This window comes from Erythranthe guttata, chromosome 5, assembly GCF_056151865.1.
Source record: "Erythranthe guttata isolate IM_541 chromosome 5, IM_541, whole genome shotgun sequence".
NCBI classification, from domain to species: domain Eukaryota; kingdom Viridiplantae; phylum Streptophyta; class Magnoliopsida; order Lamiales; family Phrymaceae; genus Erythranthe; species Erythranthe guttata.
The window spans coordinates 3249493-3272032 of record NC_142537.1 but is presented as its reverse complement, the minus strand read 5'-3'; the positions used below and the strand labels follow the sequence as shown (position 1 = coordinate 3272032).

At 34.7% G+C, this 22540-nt stretch overlaps 2 protein-coding genes across 3 annotated transcripts; one reads left to right on the top strand and one right to left on the bottom strand.

The window, feature by feature from the left end:
* Nucleotides 1–318: 318 nt before the first annotated feature.
* SOS1 (sodium proton exchanger, putative (NHX7) (SOS1)) lies at nucleotides 319–15135 on the bottom strand. Its single transcript, XM_012990633.2, has 23 exons — nucleotides 14435–15135; nucleotides 13481–13531; nucleotides 13241–13332; nucleotides 11600–11677; nucleotides 11371–11528; nucleotides 11091–11192; nucleotides 10902–11019; nucleotides 9944–9996; nucleotides 9801–9866; nucleotides 9185–9229; nucleotides 8654–8709; nucleotides 7252–7436; nucleotides 6318–6365; nucleotides 6019–6126; nucleotides 5398–5629; nucleotides 4905–5207; nucleotides 3586–3683; nucleotides 3376–3507; nucleotides 3057–3275; nucleotides 2753–2959; nucleotides 2329–2593; nucleotides 1599–1894; nucleotides 319–816 (listed from the first exon to the last, which is right to left on the bottom strand). The coding sequence occupies exons 1-23, from the start codon at nucleotides 14655–14657 to the stop codon at nucleotides 520–522; spliced, it is 3432 nt and encodes a 1143-aa protein (XP_012846087.2). The 5' UTR covers nucleotides 14658–15135; the 3' UTR covers nucleotides 319–519.
* A 2805-nt stretch (nucleotides 15136–17940) lies between these two features.
* IAR1 (ZIP metal ion transporter family) lies at nucleotides 17941–22334 on the top strand. 2 transcript variants are annotated; one of them, XM_012990736.2, is made up of 11 exons: nucleotides 17941–18655; nucleotides 18810–18893; nucleotides 19006–19055; nucleotides 19296–19347; nucleotides 20256–20366; nucleotides 20629–20873; nucleotides 21020–21157; nucleotides 21248–21355; nucleotides 21599–21700; nucleotides 21858–21902; nucleotides 22012–22334. In XM_012990736.2, the coding sequence occupies exons 1-11, from the start codon at nucleotides 18325–18327 to the stop codon at nucleotides 22162–22164; spliced, it is 1419 nt and encodes a 472-aa protein (XP_012846190.2). In that variant the 5' UTR covers nucleotides 17941–18324; the 3' UTR covers nucleotides 22165–22334. The 2 variants fall into 2 exon arrangements, with proteins under 2 accessions (XP_012846190.2, XP_012846191.2); XM_012990737.2 differs by having other exon boundaries at nucleotides 17952–18655; nucleotides 20259–20366.
* The last annotated feature ends 206 nt before the right edge of the window (nucleotides 22335–22540 follow it).

The following is a 22540-nucleotide window of genomic DNA, read 5'->3' as shown; positions in this document are numbered from 1 at the left end:
TGTGGGTAACAGTGGCATGCACAAGGGGAGACAGAGAGCATATGATGGTGCAGAGGGAACACAACAAAATCTGAAGACAACAGAACAGACATGCACTCCCAGACTGCGACCTCACCGTAACACAAACATACACTATACTTTCTCCAGTACCATTACCATACTCCTGCTCACAGTCGATCACGCCTTCCCTTTTCTCCCCCCACCACCACTTTTTTTCCTTTATTTTCCAACTAATAATTTTCTTTTCTTATAAAATATTTTGAATTTTTATTTTATTTTCTTGATTTATTTTCCACGAAGAAAAAAAAAAGAGAGGAGTAAGGCTCTGCAATATAATTATTTGATTTTATGTCAATAATAATATTACATACAAATTAATTATCTGATGATGTTTGATCAGATAAAATAACTTAATTGACAATTCCCAGGCAATGTAGATAGATAGATAGATAGCAAAGTTTTGCATATACATGGGGATTGTAATATTATTATAAAATGTGGTATGGGGGGAAAAGAGCTTCAAGAAGCTTGGCGAAAGGAGAGCCCGCTCGGAGAATCGATTCTTATAATATGCTCGTACTCACCACCCGAATCATCGCTCGATTCGTCTCTTCTCGCGCGGCTTTCATGTAGGCGAACACTGCTTTCTGCTTCTTGCATATCGTGCTTCCTTCGGAATGTAGTGGAACCTTCCGATTTAACTGAAACAGTGGGAGGGCGGTTAACTAAAGGAACTCTTGGGTACGATAGACTGTGACTTGGCTTTACTCTTCTGCTCCTCGGAAAACTTCGAGTTCGTCTTCCTGGTATGCTTATCTGTGTTAGAGAGAGAGAGAGAGAGAGAGAGAGAGAGAGAGAGAGAGAGAGAGAGAGAGCTCTGTTAGGATAGAAAAAATAGAGAAGCCCACAATTCAATCACACACGCAAAATAGACAGACAATTTTTATTAGAGTAGCCAGAATAGGGGTGGAAAACGCACGGATCGAATCAGAATTGGCACTTTCGGAAAAATTCCATTTTTTTACGGGAAGTGAAAAACTAACTCTAATTCCTTTCCGAATAAATCGAAAAATCGGAAATCGGAATTTCAGAAATTGGAATGAAAAAACTTGGTTCCAAAATTGGAAATTTTCGGAATCGCAGGTAATCGGACTTTCCAAAATTTTAATCTCTTATAATATAATACATAATAATACTGATATTATAAGTGTAATTTTTGGAAATAAGTTGAAACTTTTGGAGAAAAAAAATCGGAAACTAAAACTGGATCGGAGATCGAAATCTAATACGTATTCCAATTCCGCTAAAAGAAATCGAAAAAAAATTCAGAAATTTCGGAATCAGAGCGAAAAATGTTGTTCCGAAGTTGGAAATATTGGATCGAAATCAGCAGAATCCGGAGTTCTAATTTCTACCCCTACCTAAAACAGAGATAAATCTACTAACATAGGGAGAAAAGAATTAACTGATAGAATAAATTCCTATTCTAAGACAAATTACTAATTATATTCTAACACACTCAGAGGGTGGAAGTAATATGAAGCATTAAATATGGAATTATTCGAGAAAGAGATGTATTAGTTTAAATTAAAACGCACCATGCTACCGTAGATGCTCAACTGCATAGCCCTTGCAGACAAATTGTAATTGTTTCGTTTTCGATCTTCAGTTTCGCGATCTTGGTATTTAGATTTGAAAACTTGCTGAGGCCAACTCATCAGACCACCATGCTCTCTAACAAGAAGAGATTCAGAGGGGTGGTCGGCTGAATGTGGTATTAGTGACGATGGCCTTACCTGGAGAGCTGTAGATGCCTCAAATCCGGCAATATCAAATACGATTACCCTTGCCCTCGTCTCAACTTGATATACCAAAACTTGTTGAGAGAAACTTCCTGCACTTTGAATATCAAATACAACTTAACAGAGCTGCTTCTTCCACATGAATAACTCGAATCTACTTTAAAATGTATTTAGCGGGAAAAATACACTTTTCGTCCCTCAAGTTTACCTCGATTTCATATTTGGTCCTCCTTGTTCACAAAGAAACAGATTTAGTCCTTCAAGTTTAAAAAGTTAACACTTTTGGTCATTTCCGTCAACTTACCGTTAGTCCGTCAGTCAAGACAATGATGGGCACATGCTTGATTCCGTTAGTATAACGAAAAATTGACTGAAAGGACCAAAAGTGTTAATTTTTTTAAACTTGAGGGACTAAATCTGTTTTTTTTTTTTTAACAAGGAAAACCAAATGTGAAATCAAGGTAAACCTGAAAGACGAAAATTGTATTTTGAACTGTATTTAGCTGATAAGTGACAAATTGTGTACCGGATGTTTCAGATCGGCGAAAACTTTGATCCGTACGTGGTGGCAAAATTGATGCGGGAGCTGTAAGCAGCTCTTCTTGAGCACCTTGCACTTTGATAAAACCTTCCAATAGAAAACCGACGTAGTGGTGAAGTAATTCGAAACTCTCCCCTCTTATGTATATATTCATCGTTGATCTTTCGGCAATAAGTGTTCTTATATCTTGCATAGACATTTTCTCGAATATATGAGGAAGCATTAGCTTGGCAAGTACGATGACACTTTCCTGCAGACAATTGAAACTAGTTAAATAACCAGTAGCTCAAGGAAAGCTCATAAAATCTACTATTTGTCACCTAAAATGTGCTGAGAGTGCCACAAAAAACGGAAATTTGGAACTCAATAATGCCACATAAGCTATAGGAAAAATACACCACTATTGTACCTGCCAAAAGAAATCTTCGACTGCAGGATCAGATCTCAATGCGGAAAATATTTTTTCAGCTTCGACAAAGAAGCAGAGTACCACGGAGTTGGTAATAATATCGCAGATGAAGGGTTTTTCAGCAAGCACTTCATATAAACCCAGAGTACTTCCATGAGTAAAAGTTGGGTGCAGCAAATGCTTATCACCTAAACTCTTACTCGACCACTGCCAAACACAAACTTTCACAAGTCATTCACAACTAACAGTGAAGACAAGTTATAACGAAATCTCGTATCAATAACTATATAATTTCAACAAATACCTTCACGACCCCGTTCGATATTAACCAAATGCCAGCTGGCTTTGATCCCTCTCGATAAAGTGTTGATCCTGATAGTTTCATAATTTCTTTTGTAGATCCAGCCAATGTCTCACGCACCGTGGAAGGTAGGGCTCCCAATAAAGGATTGGAAGATATCAAATCACGTATTTTTGGAATTTTCACCAAAGGTGGATTTCTTAAGAGCTTTTTCAAGTCAGTCTGCGTAAGAGTCCAAATTTTGTTCAGTGTGACTTTCAAAGGGTAGTATCTAGTTAAATATGCTCATATGAAGTATGAACAAATGATCATAGTATATAACCTGGACGGCATCGTGAAGATGGGTCATCTCTTTTTCTTCTAATAAGCCAATCTTCTCAAGATTATGAACATAATCAATTAAGTGACTCAGCACGGAATATGTGACTTGTCTTGTTTTCACAACACGTAGCACCTGAAGGTGCAATTATAACTGTAAATTGTATGGAGCATTTTTTCTGTAATAAAGGTCATAAGTTGTTTGCCTACATACCTGAGGAAATGTAACGCGCACATCCTCGAGGAATGTCCTTGCTTCCTCACCTTCCTGCTCACTTTCCCTAATTACAGTTGCTGCTATCTCACTGTCTCCTAAGGTAATCAATGCATTTGTAAGAAACTTAACTACTTTTCTTTTTATCGTTAAAACACGTGGATTTGGAAAAGCATTCCGAATTGAATGGAATATAGAACTATTTTATGCATTGGAAAATGCCATATCCACAAGCTAGATTAGGATAAAATGCAGCAGAAACTAAACATGGATAGCAACAGCTGAGCTCCAACAAACATGAACTTAAAACGAGTATAGCACGAGCTGAATTAGTTGATTAGGCAAAACTAGGTAAAGAAACACACAATAATATATATCAGAAAAGCTTGATCTTGTGTAATGTGTTTAATTCCACTGATTATTTCCGAAGGTGCCAAACATAAAGTACAGTTGATATTTAAGTATCAGACAGCTGATGGGTACACGAGGCTAGAAAATGATGGCGTGTATTCACCTTAGCGGTTTTAAGTGAAATAATCAACAAGAAACTCATATAACAGAAACCGTGCGTTTCTCCAATCTAACTTACTGGTGCAAATAAGCTTTGGCATGTGTGTGTCTTTCTAAGAGAGGGAGAAAGGAAGGAGGGAGAAAAATACCTACATACTTCGTGCAAAACTTAGTCGCTAAAACTTTCTGAGTATTTTTTTCTAGACGAAGATCATTATCAATAACTCATCACAGAGACTCAGGGCTATGGCATACTATACCACCCTCCTATCAACATGTTATAGCTTTTGGCTTAGAGAACCTAAGAGCATGCTTATTAACTATTACGGCTTTACAACTTGCATGCAAAAGAAAAACATCAATGCAGCATCATCTTGGTAATTCGCGAGTAAATCAAATAGGTGTCTACAGTTCCATTCTGGAATTGCCTGATTATAACTTTATCAAATGGACATACATCATTTGGTGGTGTTCTTCTCATACAGATAAAATGCAAAACAAATAGTTTTAACCCCACAATAACAGCATATATCATCTGTTGATAAGGAGACAACGGTTTTGGATAAAGGCATTTAAGTATAAGCAGCAGAAATCTCATGAATGATGTACTGAAACTTGCAAGTGGAATTAAGGAAGTGGACATAAAAGGCTCAACTATGGAAAATCAGGTATAATTAGTAACTTATAAGAAGTTGATCCTTGATACACATATCCATTTTACTCCAACAGAAGGCAATTGCGAAAAAAAATGATATGTAGCTTGTACATTTTGAAAAATAATTGTAAATGTATTGTGCGGGAGTTCTTACCAATGAATTCATGCAGTTGCTGCCTAGCAATTCTATGAGCACGGAGAAAGGCAGCACAAATATAGCATGCAGACTCTAATCTCTCCACAGTGAAGTACGTAACAAGCTTTTGAGGCACAACGCTTGTTTGGAGAAACTTATAGTGGTTTGGGATGGTCACATAAGACTTTAGACCTTTCCAATCACACAAAGGTTCACGAGATACTTGATCAATTGCTTCATCAACAGATTGCATCAGAAGATTGGCTGTAGTTTGGGTGATCCTTCCCTCATCAAGCATGACCCAGTAAGCTGACTGAACACCTATAAGCACATTGTTTTCTTCAGTTAGACACCATATGCATGCCATTTGATTTCATTATAATTAAGCAATAGGTTTAAAAGAGTTGCAAAAACAATAATTTGGGTAGAAATAGATAACTAGGAAATAAAAGTAAAACAATCATCCATTGTAATTTGAAGAAATAAAGACATAAGGTTATAGACCACTCACCATTCAACAAGCGTTCTCGAATATCTTTCAAATTCTTATGGTCAAGGTTATCATCATTTTCAGATGAAGAATGAGGGTGTGTAGTTTCACCATCCACATCATTTAAGCTTGTTATGTATCGTTTAACGGTAGGCCAGTCGGCAGGTCCTAATTCCTCATCATCCCCAAGGTCACCAAAGGCCTCTAATGCTTTCTTCAACATTTCGTACTTTGTGTAATTTAGTATTCGCCTCTGCCACAAAATATGACAATAAAAAAAGGTTAATGTTGTCAAGAAGAAATCCATGATGTAACAATTGCATAACAATCTTAGACACGCACACATACTCATTCATACACACAGTTAGACATGGATATGTGTACATAGCAGTGGATATTCATGAATTTACGAATATTAAGTCTGCTAAGTAAACCGCATCCATAATTATGGATAAGGCATCATTTTAACTACATTTGGCAGTCACGTTCATAAATGTCTATTGAAAATAACTGCAAATTGGACCATTTGTTGTTTCGTAAAGTTAGTTTTTGTAGCTATGTATCTCTAATCACTATTACATTGATTACTGAAAAAAAATGATCAATAGATGCAGCACAGCACACATATCATTATAAATGTACCTTTGCTGCTGATAGATTATCCATCTTAAGAAGATGTAGAACAAACTGTGTTGTTGATCCATTCACAATAAGCGTAAGGAATACAATTCCACCAGTCAAAAATACAAACTGCAAGAGCAATAGAAAGTATGATCAGAAATAACTCTTGAAAAAGTCTAAAAATTGCAAATATAAGCATATGTAGAGAAACATATACATGTGTATATGTGAGTTGAACAATGAACAGAGACATTATGGATATTTCATAACACATTATAATGAAACTAGAATTTAATCAATTTGATCTTCATATGACGTACCAGAGTTCCAGTATCAGAACTTATAAATGGTGAGTTGTCACTGGAATTCTGGAACACCAATAAGACAAACATTAGAGGATAGTCGATATTACTAGAAATATTACATTTAGAAGTTGGAGAATCAGGCTCTTGTATGAAAGTAGAGTGATCATTGTTTGAGAAACTTGCTCAATTAATCCCTAGAAAAGGCAAGAAATATTAGGCATGAATACCTCCTGCAAGTGACATTAGCCCTCAGCAAGAAAATATGAAACAATTACATCCATGCATTGAATAGACACTCGGAAGATTTTGTTAGAATTGGACAAGCGCCACATATCAAAGAGGTGCTTCCACTTACCAGAGAACTACAAGTTTCCATTGGAACAAGAACTCAAAACAAACATTTTACTCAAGTCTTGCCTAAAAAATGGTGCTAATAATTCAAGGGTAGATTGGTGACGAAGGACATTTAGGGTTTTCGATACTGAAAGGCAAAATTTTCCTCCAATATTAGTAATTTAATTTTCTGATGATCCTTTTTTAAAAATAGTTTGGTGAGAATAAAAATGTTAATGAGTTTAAGTTGACTATTTGGCTAAAATCAAACATCGTATCATACATATCCCTTTAATTCAGATATAAATACTTTGATTCAAATTTGAAAAAATTAAAACTTCATCATTCCATTAACTAGATAAATCAAGGGAGGGCAATACCTATTATTCTGATCAGAAAGGATTAAAGAAAGTTTATGCAACTGCATTAAGTTAAAACTGAAAACAATAGCAGTATTCTACAATTATAGGCCCTTATACGCATAATCAGAAGTAGATAAACTATATGAGCTAGAACTAATGATCGTAGTAGGAAGAAACAACACAAAGTCGAAATTTACCTAAGGTGCCAAAAAAAAATCCCTTCATCATTTACCGAGAGAGAGAGAGTATCTTGCCTTAACGGAGAGTGAAAGTGACAATGCTACAGCTCCACGTAGACCAGACCAGACAAGAATAATAGCTTCTTTCCAGTCCAGACCATAACCAAAATATTTCAAAAATGGAAACAATACTGCAACCACAATCGCCCTAGCAACTTGAACAAACACATATAGAAGGAATAGATAACCCCAAGAATGTTCTGTGAGAAAAATAACAAAAGCTCAGGGCAAATAAAGTTAATAGAAGAAAAATAGAGGAGCAATAGTTTCACACTATTGATAGAAAACTTAATAAGATGCCCTAATGGGACTGCCAAAAAGAGAAAGTTCAACTAATATATTGTTTGATACATACTTTTAACATCATCTCCCCAAAAAAAGAAGCAAACTGCAATAACTCAGCTCTTGGATACATATGTGTAAAAAGTTCACCAATAATGTACTATCAAGAGAGGAAATTATTTCTCTTTCTCCCTCAATTTCTTTTTTTATTTCTTCCTGAAATGGTGTGGCTGTTGAAATACACCGTGTATGGGCTTCTTTTTTCTTTTCTTCTCAATTTTGTGTACTGTTACTGTCAGAAAAAGTATTTCTTTTTTATTCCGAAGACCGTTTTATCCACCATTTTCATCTCAAAGAACTGATATTCAGTAAAAAGTTCTGTGTAAAAGAGAGCCAACACCATCTACAATTTAATATCGGGAAACAATGATTCCGTATCAGGGTTGGCGTTTTTAACCCGATTAGAACTTATTTCCAACTATCTTTGTTTGTATGTAATAAGGAAACTATATTACTATTATTTCAGCTAAATGTTGGCTCTAGATATGGTCTATTTTAGGACAACATGTGTCAACCTCAGTTAACATTTGTTAGTAATGGTTTCAGGACGAACAGATAAGTTACATAGATGACATAAAATGCTGAAGATTGCAAGATGCATGAGAAGGTCTACAATTTTGGCGAAGCCTGAAAATAAAAGAAGCAGAAGGGAGATAAGGGTGCAGTGAGGATGAATCCATGGCAACCACAATACAGAAAGATAGTATAGCAACAGGGACATGTCCTTAAATATCGAAATAGGATGCAAATCTAGAATTTAATACATAAGCGAAATATATGCTGAAAGCAACATTTTTGGTTCATAAAGTGTGTGTGTGTGTGTGTGTGTGTGTGTGTGTGTGTGTGTGTGTGTGTGTGTGTGTGTGTGTATTAAGTGCATAACCAACTTAGAACAGCCCCCTAATTCTAAAATAAGTAATGAGTGACCAATTACAAGAATTAGTACAACTACAAACAATGCCCTACAACTCCCCAAGTAGTTATAGACCAAAAAGTATAACAAAAAAGGAGATAGGAAACATGGCCTCAAACATCCTTGCTTGCTAAAATGTTATAAGGAACAAAGATAATTTACCGTGTGTTTTGAATATACTGTCACTTTGGAGAACACTTTCAGCTATAACTACTCCGCTGCAAAGACAAACAGGAAAATAAGATCACTGAAGTATAATATATTTCTGGCAATGTGGTAATGCAGAAGAATTGTCGCATTCAAAAGTTCAAGCTAACTAAGATGTTCAATGACATCTTTTTCTGACCACACAAGAACTGTAAGTATGGAAATGTCAAGATCTGAACATCAACGTTTGGATGAGATTAGTGTCCAAAATTATCTTTCATCACAAGCTTAAAAAATACTACAGTTTTTTCATTTGTTCTCAGAAACAATGTTTTTTTTTTTTGTTTTTTTTTTTTGTCCTTTTGAACAATTAAAATATGATGGGAAAACAAGTTGACCCAAAATAAAAGGACAAAAAAAAATCAGAAAAGGCATGAGAATGCTAAAACACATTCTTACAGAAAGATGAAGATTAATCTATTAGCAGTATAATAATAGATAAAGAAGGTTCAAAAGAGACATGAGAATGTGAAAACTCGTTGTTACCTCAAGATGAAGATCAATGTATTAGCAATATAAGAAATCATTTCCCTGCAACAAATTTGACACATCATAAATACACAATACTGGAGTTGATATAACAGTAGAGAATCTAAACTAATGGAAACATAAATGCTTATAAATGACTGTGTGATTTAATCATTGTCTGAAGTTTTCTTTAACGAGACTGATGCAATGCCTGAGCAATAGATCCAATCAGTAAGTTGTGCTCTATTGGACCAATTGGTTGAATCCACCTATAATCATTTCAAATAAGAATATGTTTTTTATTTCCAGGCTAATTTTTTAGTCAGGTTCAAATAAGAATATGTTTTTATTTCCAGGCTAATTTCCACCTGCGCAAACTCTTGCTGGGTTTCCAAATTTTGGAAAGTTGTTTTTTTCCAAAGTCCTACTTGAGAGAAGCTGACAGGCTGACTTAAAAGGTTCTTAATATTGTGTCCGGATAGTGATATCACGTAAACAGTTGTCACAATATCCGCTGCTTAAATCAGGTTAGTTCGAATAAGTTTTGGTTTTTAGAAACGATGCAACAGATTAAGGGTTTAAAAAAAATCATGAAAAGACATGCAATGATAGTTCCTTGAGCAGAGAATATTACCAAAAGTGGTGCAAGCTTTGCTGACTTTCACCCTTAAAGGCAGTTCGAGCGACAGCAGAGTAGAACCTGTCCATGCATCTCATATCAGGGGAGCTCTTTATGCAAATACTGTGATCAACTTTATGAAAAATAATGAAACCTACATCCCCAAAGTCATGACTGTCAAAACTCCAGAAACGTCAACTCCTTCTTGAGCCTAGCATAAACAGTTTGCTCAGTGTTTTTTCAAAAAAAAAACAATATTATTTGAAAGAAAAATGGAACACTGTTATCTACTCAGCAGCAAATTGAAGAAGTTCACATGAACTATTTTATTTTTATGTTTTATCTGTTTGAATAAGAACTCAAAAACACACAATATACTTATTGCATAAAACGTGTAAGAACAGGTAAATGGTGCCAGTTGACAAATAACTTATACAAATTTTCACATTGTAGTCCTCCAAGTAGCAAATGCAACTCATATTCCCTAAAGTTATATTTCCCATATTTATGTGATGTTAGTCCAACTTATAAAATTTCACTCAACAATTAGCTTAAAAGATAACAATGTTTTGCAGCATAGATTACAAAATAGGGTCAAAGCATTATGAAGATTATTAATGATAAAAACAAGAAGATGAAAAAGTATATGATTACTCTAATGTCATAACACGGTTATCATCTGGTATGTGCTAATTTGAGTTAAAAAATGAAACGTCGTACCAACAAGAATTCCTCCATGTAGCCTTAGTTTTTGGCTAATTTATCTGATGTCTCAGCAAAATTTGTTTGTAATGATTATCCTGTAGTTACTTGGAACAGAAGAAGTTCTCTTTCTTAAAATATTTGAGGATGACTAGTGAATGGCTAATACATGTTTGTCTTCAGGGATATCCTAATGACACAGAGTAACAGGACACAATGACAACAAGGTCAAATTCAAGAAAACATGGTTTGAACCACGTCAAAGCAACTAATTGTAAATCAGAATAGATAATAAAATCAACTCAGCATAAATTTGAGGTTCCCTTTAAAAAGAATATCACTTGTAATTCATCTAAAAATTGAAAGAAAAAAGAACCACATGATTAAGATGAATAGATTTGGTAAGGTTCATACTGTGAAGTAGGCTATGTAGCTCACAGCAAATGTCAAAGATATCTCAATAACAGTATCATTGAATATAAATCCCAGCCACACGACAGATGCTATTCCAAAAGCAAGACCAACACCTACACTGTACAGTGAAAGAAACAATTAAGCTTTATATATCAGGCATTACTGTCTATTGAAAGTATACGAACATACGCTCCAAGAGAGACTTGTGACAAGAATTTGATTAAGGCTCCCCAACTAAAGCTCCAGCCAAGAACCATGCGAAGAAATAACTGATAGACCACAATCGCTGTCCTGAAATCACAGACAGAGTACTTTTAGTAAGAACACATTGGCCAATTATAAACAGATCTTCAGAAGAAGAAATCAGACGCTGTTTGTTCCAAGTTAATAAACTAGACATGCAGAACATGTGGGGCAATATTTCTCTGTGAAAACTGAAATAGTTATTACAGGAAAAATTGAAATATACCCATCATTCATTAAAGACTCTCCTTCAATTATAGTACTCAATTTTTTGCTAGCTCCCAGCTCTTTCAGAAGGGCCACAACAGCAACAGGATCAGTAGCACTGAGGAGACCGCCAAGAAGTAGCGATGTTTTCCAGCTCCAATTATAAGGAAAAACAAGCTGCAGTTTCCTAAATAGTCAGAATAACATGTTTATAGATGTCGACGGCATATAAATAGATTTAGTCAAACCTTTAAAGCAGCCCCGAGACAAAAGGTAGAAATTAGCACTCCAGGGCCAGCAAGTAGAAACATTTGCATTATACACCTCTGTAGTGGGTGGGAAAAACATTAGTAAATGGTCCATTATAACATCTCTAATTACTAAAGTCTAAAACCCTTCGCATACTGAATAAAAGTAAGGTACAAGGTGAAAAATAGTTGAAAGCTGAAGGCAGAATGCTAAACATAAGGGATTTTGCAATTTACAAGGCTATGTGCAAAAATATAGTTGAGCATATACTGCTGCTTTGCTACATCAATTAAGGAACAGTGATCACTCATAATCTTGCTATTGGGGTTGGCACTTAAAATAAGAGTCTAGTAACCATAACATTGCAGAACATAACAGAAATTTAAATTGTGACACTCAACTTGAAAGCACAAGAAACTTATAGCTTGCTCTGTTTCTAAGAATAGGATGAAATGCACCAGAGGTCCAGAACACCTTGAGAATCAAGAATGAGATAACACACAGCATACAGGCAAATACAAGGTCACCCAGGACAAGTTGCCAGTTAAAGTCTTTAAGCTCCAAAGCGGAACGAATTGGCTTATGAGGTTAGAGCCTAGTCCCTATGGCAGGGAAGGGTTATGACCAAATTTTCTATAAGGAGAGCTAGCACAAGAATGTGTATTTACTTTGATCTCTTTCTTAACAGAAAAGACTGTTTAGTTCTTAAGATTCAATTTGATCTTATAAAAAGAGGTTCTGATAGTTGTCCAAATAGCAAACATATGATACTAAATATTCGACATGATCTTCCTTGTTTTTCCTTTTATTCAGTGTTTAGAAAATTTGTGTTGGATATCAACATACTCCAGATCACCATAAATAATAGTCAGCTGGCGGCCATATCAGTAGATACTAGGTAAACCAACTCAATTTCGTACACCTTACAGAAAGGTATAGAGCAATTAAGAAGCCTTTTAGCAAGACGGCCGAAGACAGAAAGGAGAACACAAATGTGGCAGGAGAGGTATCTAGAGGTTCGACTAGTTTAACTATCAGCCATACTCCATCGAAGTGTCCCATTAGTGTTATCTAAATGATAAAGCAAAGCGACTGAGCAAACATATAAAATTAAGCAATCCATCTTTAATAAGTGAATATTTGTGAAGACGAGCTATAACATGTTATCATTAGAAATTAGCACATAAAACTAATAAAAGTCAAACATCTAGAAGCGAGGGTAAGTATATATATATGTATATTATCTGACGATAACTGCATACAAGTATCTTTAGTCGATGGCGTAGTTTCCATATAAAGAGATGCTCACAATAAGTTTACTTCTACCGTTTCTACGTACATTGCAAAGACCCCCTTGTTCCCTTCCCCAAACTGTCCACATATACATTGTTCTGAGCTAATTGCTAAGCTTTGCTATGATTTTCACCTCTTCAGAATTTTAAGCTTATAACAACTGATATTTACTGATTTACAAAGTACCAGTTTACCTCTATAAACTCTGTTATAGTAATTAAATGTCTTCAAGGAACATAACCTCATTTCATATATAAATATACATAATTATAGTAGGATAGGTAAGTATGAAAGCAAATTGGACATGACCACAATAAAAACTTAACAGACAAGCTAAACAGAAGAACCTTTATCTGGTGCACTTCCATTGAAAACGAACTCTCAAAAAGAAGAGCGGGAAGGAAGACAGCCAAGAGAAGATCAGGATCAATATTTGACCCTACATAAGGAGCAAGGATCTTCTATTAACGGCTGAAAGATTGCAGATATAAAATATGTTTTACAGAAAATTGCATAAGAGAACAATTTTCTTCCGACAACAGGTTTTGGCCTTTGGGAACTTTAAGGAAGAATGAATATTGACTTACATAGACGAATTCCATTGCCAATCTTTCCCAACCGGTTATGTGTTCCGTATTCTGAAATCAAGAGAATTAAGATCTCAATAGTTGACTAAAATCTTATCCTTGAGAATTGAGAGTCTTCCAGTAGTTCATAACATTGTACGTCACAATGAACCATAAACCAATTACGAATTCAAATTCAAAAGGAAAAATAAGATATGAAGAGAATATTTTATTTCATACCACCTCGTTAGCATGAGAGAAAATGATATAGTATAATTTTGTCAGTGAATGTGACTCAAACATTCGCTTTCTTCCCCGGTCAGGAATTATAAAAAAATAAAGAAAAGCATCCAACTCTCAGTGAGGCTCTATCAGTATCAATAGAATGAGTAATGATTACCTACCACACCTTTCCTGGACATGCATAATCCATACTCGATTTCACACCCACATCGTATTCCTTAAAGTATTACGAAGGAAAATAACATATAATTCCAATCACTATCATTACTAAATGAAAGTAAACTGGCACGGAAAGTTAGCTGCTCAAATCCATGGGAGCGGAAGGGAACATGACTAATTTGCGCAATAGCCGTGTTGATAGCTAGATAAATCATTTTCTCTACTCTCTATACAATCTTATCTCTCCTACCTAGTCCTGACTTAAGAAGAGTGGTGATGATGATAGAACTAAGAGCTCTAAAATAAAACTGTCCCTAATTTCGGTCGATTTTCAAGCTAGCCTGAATCAGATTTTGCCACCTATCACTCACATCTAAGTGAAACAAATGACGAATAGCACAAAACGAATTTCCATTTAACATAACAACATCAATACCCAAAGGAAACCGTACAAGTATATCATTAAATACAAAATCTGATTTAAAGTTCAATTAGCAAAACACATATATAAACAGAGAGAGAGAGAGAGAGAGAGAGAGAGAGAGAGAGAGAGAGAGAGAGAGAGAGAGAGACCTAAGGCGCCAAGGCCAATGCCGAGAACAAGCAGAGCGACGGTGTAGGGCACGCGCGTCCCCCTCAGAGCGTGGCGAGAAGCTATCCCCAACACCAAGCTGATCCCGACAAATATCACCGCGTCTGACGGATTACCGTCAGCAGCAGAAGAAGAGGAAGAAGAGCCCTCCTCCAATACTCTCAGCGGCAACGACGCCGTTCCACTGGTGAAAATCGACGCCATGATTTTGAGCTTCAACAGTTAAAACCCCACACTCTTCACTCACTGACATGCAAAATGCAATCAATGCTTCTCGATTTTACCATACACAACTGATTTGGATGCACGAATCTCAGCTGTGGTTTATATATAGTCAGATGAAGAGAGAGAGAGAGAGAGAGAGAGAGAAATCGTGGAAGATCAACAGAGTTGAGATTGCCAACTGCGTGTAATTCTTCGGTGTGCTGCGCATCTAGTATCTACTGGCTACTGCTATTTACAGAGGATGGAGTCTGATTCTGTGTAAATAAAAAAGAAATTAAACCAAAAAAAAAAAAAAAGGATCAATTGCATATTTGCATGAGCCGACCATATGTTAGGCCCTGTTTGGCATCAATACTTCTGCTGTCAATTTGGAAAATACAGTACAGCGGAAAACAAAAAAAAAGCTTAGTTGAATTTTTGATATGAACATGTGATATTAGCCGATTTGTGTACTTGGGTGACTTTTTTCTTTTTCTTTTTTTCCAACTTGTGGGACATTGTTTGCACTTCAACAATTTTTACAATCACTAACGTAGTATAAATTTTACGCTCGTGCAATATCTCGTAACTCTTACGACAAATATAAATTCAACTAAGGTCTCGTTTACTTGCACAAATTAAAGTGAGTTTGGACTTTAGATTAATATCCCACTGATAAATAATTATTTAGTAAGATATTTGATTCGTTAGATTAAAAATGTGAACTGTCTAAAATGTTTTTTAGTTAACAAAATTAAGATGTTGCTTAAGGACAAGATTGTCTTTTTCCTTTTGCAATCACTAGTCACTACCCCTACAGGAGAGATGTGCTACTAATTTAACCAAATAATAGTATTTAATTACGATTTTTTAAGTGTAGTAGCGAACTTGATTAAACACAAATCTTACCAACCAAACATCCTACTAGCACTTATTATTTAATTAATATAGCTTAATAGCACTAAGCAAGCGAGACCTAAGTTAATTCACACCTAGAAAATATTAGCAACACAATTTAAACTTAGGTCAATTAACACTGCAGGTTTTTTTTCTCACCTTACTAAATCATTTGTTATGAAACATTTTATTAGCGGAAAATTACAACCATCACTGAGGTTTAAAGTCAAATTACGAAAAAAATCATTTATGTTTGAGTAATTACAATCACCCCTTAACTTTGTATTGTCGTACGAAAAAACATCATTCAGTAAACACAAACACGAGGATTTTTTTCTTAATTTAACTTTTATCGAAGTGGTCTTCCTCCATTTATTAAATAGGATATATTGCGAGACGTTGTTGTTTTAAGTATTTAATAGTGAATAATAAATATTTATGTAAGTGGGAGTTCTATCGTGACAGGCTGCTGATAATGACAAAATGATTTGTTTTAGTATAATATGACATTGAAATTACGTGTATATTTTAGGACTTACCAAATTAATTATGCAACTAGCTAAAAAGTTAAAAAAATATTATATTTCATTTATTGATATAAAAAATGTAGTTAATAGATACGTGTTACACTCACACACTCCTACTTGGTTATTGTTTCATTTATTTAACTTTTTTACTATATATAAGTAACTTTAGTACAAAAATTAAAGAGGTTGGTACTTGTAATCACAACTATGTTTGGCCGGTTTTTTTTTGGTAAATGTTTTTATTTCTTTTTTTAGAAAAAATGTTTTGGCAAAGAATTTAAGAAAAAAAAATATTATTTTGTTTGTATTTTTAATAAGGTACAATTAATATTGTAGCAAATAAATTTATGTTGAAAAGTTTTGGAGACAGATTGATGGAGGTTAATTTAACCACCACCAACGTTGGCTCTACTCGAAGACCTTTCCCGATTTCGATCGTTAATAAACTACTTCATTCATCTGAAATCTCGGGGTTTGAGCCACGGGGAGAAACTTCGATGCTGAAGTTAGTTGGGGAAATAATTCAAGAAAGACATTTTATGATGGAAAATACGGTGTATACAAGTCATGCATATTCTTGCGGGTTTGAAATAATTTTGAGCCATTAAACATAATATTATTGGACCACGGTCCACAAATGGACTCCAAACCCATATATTTTCATACGAACCCAATAGATTGCCAAGTTGACCAATCATAGATATTATGAAAGAAGAAGTTGACAAATAAAATAATATTTATTTTATTTTTTGTATAAATAGCATTTAACCTCGGGTGTGTTTTGACTATTCAACACATGACCCCTTCATATTTGGAATAATAATTAGATGCCTACCATAAATTGATGGAATATACATAGGTTGCTAAATCGAATTTGTTTCACATAGTTAGCCTAATGTGATTTACGTTTTTCGTATGGTTTGCAAGTCATTATACGAGAATATAAATTTATCCAATGCACTATATAGTTGGCTGCAGATTCATTCATTTAAAAAAAAAAATCTCTCTTGATTTAACCGTTAACTAACTAGTAAAAGTGTTATTAGTAAAATGAACCTATAATTCTATCCTAAACAAATTGAGGTGTTTGTTTGCCATAACCTTTCTTAAGCTAGTTTTAACTTTGAAATTGCGTTGTAGAATTTATTAGTTGATCTTCAATCTTCATAATTTATTTTTAAAATTCAAATTAAATCAATTGAGCGCCACCTATGATAATAATCACAATGAGTTCAATTAAAGTATTTGGGATAAATTACAAAAAAATCCCTAAACTTAGGTTAAATTACGAAAAACACCCCCACATATTCGTAATTTACCAAAACTCTCCGACGTTTGTTTTTATTTTACACCGACCAATTACAGTGTAATTTTTCACGAAATCTTTAATTCTGATGAATATTTCACGAAAACTGTAAATTCTACTCCTATAGGCGTGACATTTCTTTATGCTACTTTTAAAGACAAAAATTAACCTCAGATGGGTAATAGTAATATCAAAAGCTGTGAATGTATTATTTAACAAGAATAAAGTATAAAGGCGCCTACGGTTAATTTTTATCTTTAAAAAATAGCATAAACAAATACCACGTGTGTAGGGATAGAATCGGCATTTCCGGGAATAATTCCTCAACTAAAAAATATTCCGTGAAAAAATCACAACATAAGGGGTCGGTGTAAAACAAAAACAAACGTCGGAGAATTTTGGTATTTACAGATAGGGGTATGTTTTGTAATTTAACTTAAGTTTAGGGATTTTTTTCGTAATTTACCAAAGTATTTATGATATAGGTGGTCTTACTGCACGTGTCTTGCTTTTCTTAAAGTAGAAAAAAGTATGATAGCAAAAGAATAGATACTAGCATGGAGTAAATTTTATTAGACTGGTTCATTAAATCACATTTTTGCCTATGTTTATCTATTTATTTATTATTATTATTATTATATAAAAGAAATTCAAATATGAAATCATATTTGCTTTGAATTCCGTTCTCAAAATCCCACACAAAAAAACCAAATCAAATAAAAAAATTAAATAAATGGAAACAATAGAGAAAAATCATAATTAATTTAATAAATCCGAAAAAAATGGATGTAATAACGTTCGGAATCATCGTGGGTATAATAATCCTCTTTCTCTGCGCCGTTTGCTTCATCGCAATCGAAGGCACCTGCAAGAGGAACTAACCCCCCATTAAACCCTCGGCTCAATTTTCTCTCTCCAAACACGCCCTTAGCCGCAAATGGGGGTTTTTTCAGATAAGCAGCGGCGGATCTGTTTCTGTTTCAGTTTCTGTTTGTTTGGCGTTTTGCTGGCGGTGGGGTTTGGATTCTCTGTGGCGGCACCCCACCAGTGCAGTGGACACCACCACCACGACCACCACCGCCACGTGGACGATGAGGATGTAGGGTTAATCGAGAAGAATGATCAGCGGCGGCCGATGCTTCTTCCGGAAGAAATTGCCGAAGAGGAAGATCTGAAGATGATGTCAGCAATTGATGATCATCGCCATGGCTTTGATCATGTGCATCATTTGCATAACCATCATATTCATGTGGAGCTTTCTGGACTTGGTAATTAAAAATCTTATCTTTATTTATTGGTAATGCATTTGTTAAGTGCAGTTTTGTTATGCTTAAAAATGTCGCCGTAATCGGATCGAATCGAATTGCTGCTTCGACTGATTTCTTATGTAGTGTTTCTGTTATAAACTGTGACTTTTGGCAGGTCTTTGGATCAATGCGATGGGTTGTTCGCTATTGGTTAGCTTGGCTTCGCTTATTTGCCTGATTTTGTTGCCTTTGATATTTAGTAAGTACTCTTTTTTTTATCTCATTACTTCGATTTTTCTCGTTGTTCATGTAAAAGATGTCGGTTTTGCTTATAGATGTCTAACTAATATGTGGTGTTCGTTTCCTTGCAGTACAGGGGAAGCCATCAAAGGCAATTGTCGATTCTTTAGCATTGTTTGGGGTTCGATTTTCTTGTTTCTTTCTCTCTTCAATTTTTCGTACATGTTTTCTTATGTGAATATAATTTGTTAGTTTTTGAACTCCGTTTTTGGCTGTTGGTAATTTATAACCTGTGTTCAATTTTTTTTATCTTTCAATGTCTCTTAAGGTAAATGGTGGTGTATCATCCTGTACGGATGTTTTGGTATAGGATTACTTTGAGTTGCTCGATTTTGATCTTTTACGAACTTCTGTTATACAGGCTGGAGCCATGCTTGGTGATGCTTTTCTTCATCAATTACCACATGCTTTTGGTATGATTAATTAAAAAAGAAAAGAAAAGAAAGAATGAACGCTACTTTATTTGTTAATTTAAGTGTTCATATATTCGTCTCCTTTATTATTGTCTCTTGAAGTAATTTGCATCCGTTGAATCCTTTGGTGAATCCTTTCAATTTAATTTGGTGTGGTACGATGAATTCACATATGTACTCGTGCATAGGCTATAGCCATAGCCAGGATATAATGCACATAATACCATTTTCATCGTCTAGTGTTCTCATGCACCTAATGTAGGATGTGCAATAGAAATCTCCAGGACAAGTGGTCAAGTGGATCAATAGGGGTTCCTATTCTATAACACTAGGACATGATTTTAAGGTTCCATTAACTAGAGAACCATGTTAATGTCGTTGTTGTTTTTAAGACATTAAAAACTCTATCTTTGTGAGGACTGCCTAACTTCTGAGACATTCATAATGTGTACAACACTTGGAAATTCATTTATTGGGCGGCATATTATGGAATGCCAATCATGCCCGTCTATGTTTAGTGTCTACACAGAGAAATGTATTATGGTAATTGTATACTTTACGCCTGTAGAAAGATGGGTTAATAGTTGTTGATTCTGTATAGCCGAAAAAAAATTCCGCAAAACTTATCCTTGTATTTCAGTGTTTATAATTCCGAGGTTAAGATCAAAATTCTTTTCACTTGTTTAGTAATTATTTAAGATAAAATATCGTTACTTGTTTATAATTCTTTTAAGACGGTACCTTTAACACAATAGGAAAATACCTGGTCAATCATCTAGCAAGTTTTGAGTTTTTACTGTCCTATAAAAAAAAGTACCCTTTTTTTTTAAATATATTATTTTGCTGGCTATTTTGCCCATGTGATGCTGTTATAAATTTGATTTATCTTGTTTTTGCGTATTTAATAGCAGGTGGTGAGCATTCACACTCTCATGATGACCACGATCATCATCATTCTGACGTGGGACAGTCTCATTCACATTCCTTAAAGGATCTTTCCATTGGTTTGTCAATCTTGGGTGAGCATATTATACGACTTTCATTTATTTATTGTACAAATTATCTAAATTGAAGATATTGCTATTTTGTTAAAAAAAAAAAAATCCTATTGCTGGTTGCTGCAATATTATAACTCTGCAAATTGTTGTCGGAATTCATTATCTTTATCTCTACGATATTCTTTAAATAAAAAAAACAGACAATTTGACTATCTAAAGATATTTAAGATTTACTATGGAATAGAAATAATATTCAAACTGAAATGTGAAATTCGTATTGCAGCTGGAATTGTTGTGTTTCTTATTGTCGAGAAACTTGTGAGATACGTCGAAGCTTTTTCTGGAGGAGAAAATTCTTGGGGTCATCACCACCACCACCACCATAAGCAGACAAACAAATCGGACGATGATGATGAATTGTCTCCTGCTGAGAAAAAAGGAAAATTGACTGAAAAAATATCCGAAGAAAATGAATCGGATACAGCTACTGACCTCGATAAAACAAGCTCAAACGATGTTTTGCGTAAGGTAGGTTAAGAAGTTTCCAGAGACCCAAAATGGGAAGGATAAAAACGGATTCTTGCAAACAATGTGTTTGATGTTTCAAGTATGCAAGAACTTAAGAAACCGAATGGTTTTTTTCTCTTAACATTAAATTGTGTCCCAATACGCAGAGAAATACTCAAAGTAGTGCTCCCCAAGACGAACCTGTGAATGGAAATGTGGGGTCTATTAACAAGAAAGAAAAAGAACCTGTCAAGTCGCAGTCGAGTTTGGTGTTTGGTTACCTGAACCTCTTCTCAGATGGAGTGGTAAGTCATCTCTAGTTGTATTTCTATGTTGAATAGTTTCTAGACTTTAATAAAGAAGGAAATAATAATACATCTGGTTAATTGGCTCAGCATAATTTTACTGATGGGATGGCTTTGGGAAGTGCTTTCCTCCTTTACGGATCTGTTGGTGGATGGTCGAGAACTCTTTTCCTTCTTGCTCACGAGCTTCCTCAAGAGGTTCGATTTTTCTCCATCTTTTTTTGTTGCAAAAAAAAAAAAAAAAATAAGTGTGCGAATATCCTTGTGTTGAATTATATTTCTTTAATTTCCGGTTCTTGATTTTGAATAAATTTGTACTCCCGGATTAGTTGCTAATGATAGTCTCTATTTCATTGCCAGCTGTGCGACGACATCATATTTTCTTGAATTGTTTATACACAGTTATAATAAAATTAGTATCACTTAATGGTTTTGGTGCAGATTGGCGATTTTGGAATTTTGGTGAGATCTGGTTTTAGTGTCTCAAAAGCCCTCTTCTTTAACTTTCTATCGGCACTGGTGGCATTAGCAGGAACCGCTCTGGTACGTAGTCTCTTATATCTACGATAAGATCAAAATCTGCATTTTGAAGTACTGTCATTATTTAAAATACTAAATATATCTACTAATTTGAGCACTGCTGACTATCTATCTATCTATCTATCTATCTATCTATCTATCTATCTATCTATGTATACAGGCTTTGATGTGGGGAAAGGATCCAGGGCAGTCTTCTTTGATTGAGGTGATAATTCCATATGATGTAGCAACTATACCAAGTTGTATTTTTTGTTTCCTCTAATGTTGTCCGATAGTGAAATGTTTATTTATTTATTAATTCTTTTTATACGCAGGGGTTTACTGCTGGGGGTTTCATGTATATTGCACTTGCTGGAGTGTTGGCAGAGATGAATAGTGGTGTCTCGACTTTGAGAAATACGACGATCCAATTAATATCTTTGCTGCTCGGTATGGCTGTTGCCCTTTGTATATCTCTTGTAGAATGATTTCTTGATTCTAATTCTTTAGATTCTTTTTCTTTTTTTATTGTTCGAGTTTTTCGAGACCACGTTAAGAGAAGTGTTAACACTTGGAAGTCTTCCACCAGATGTTGTATTAGCAGTTTAATTAAATATGATTGATCAAGAAATATTCGAAGGGGTGTTTTGTTTTTTAATTTCCCATTATACCATACATTATTAAACTTCCACCATGGTATTTCTTTAATTTAAAGAGTGGGGTATGAGTCTTGCTTCTTATAAGGCTGTGTTAATTAATAGGTGGTAACCGGTAACCGGCAAGTTTAGGTTCGTATCGATTGAAATTTTTAAACTTAGGGATTTCGAATATACATTCTAACATATTCATGTGTTTGGATTGAGT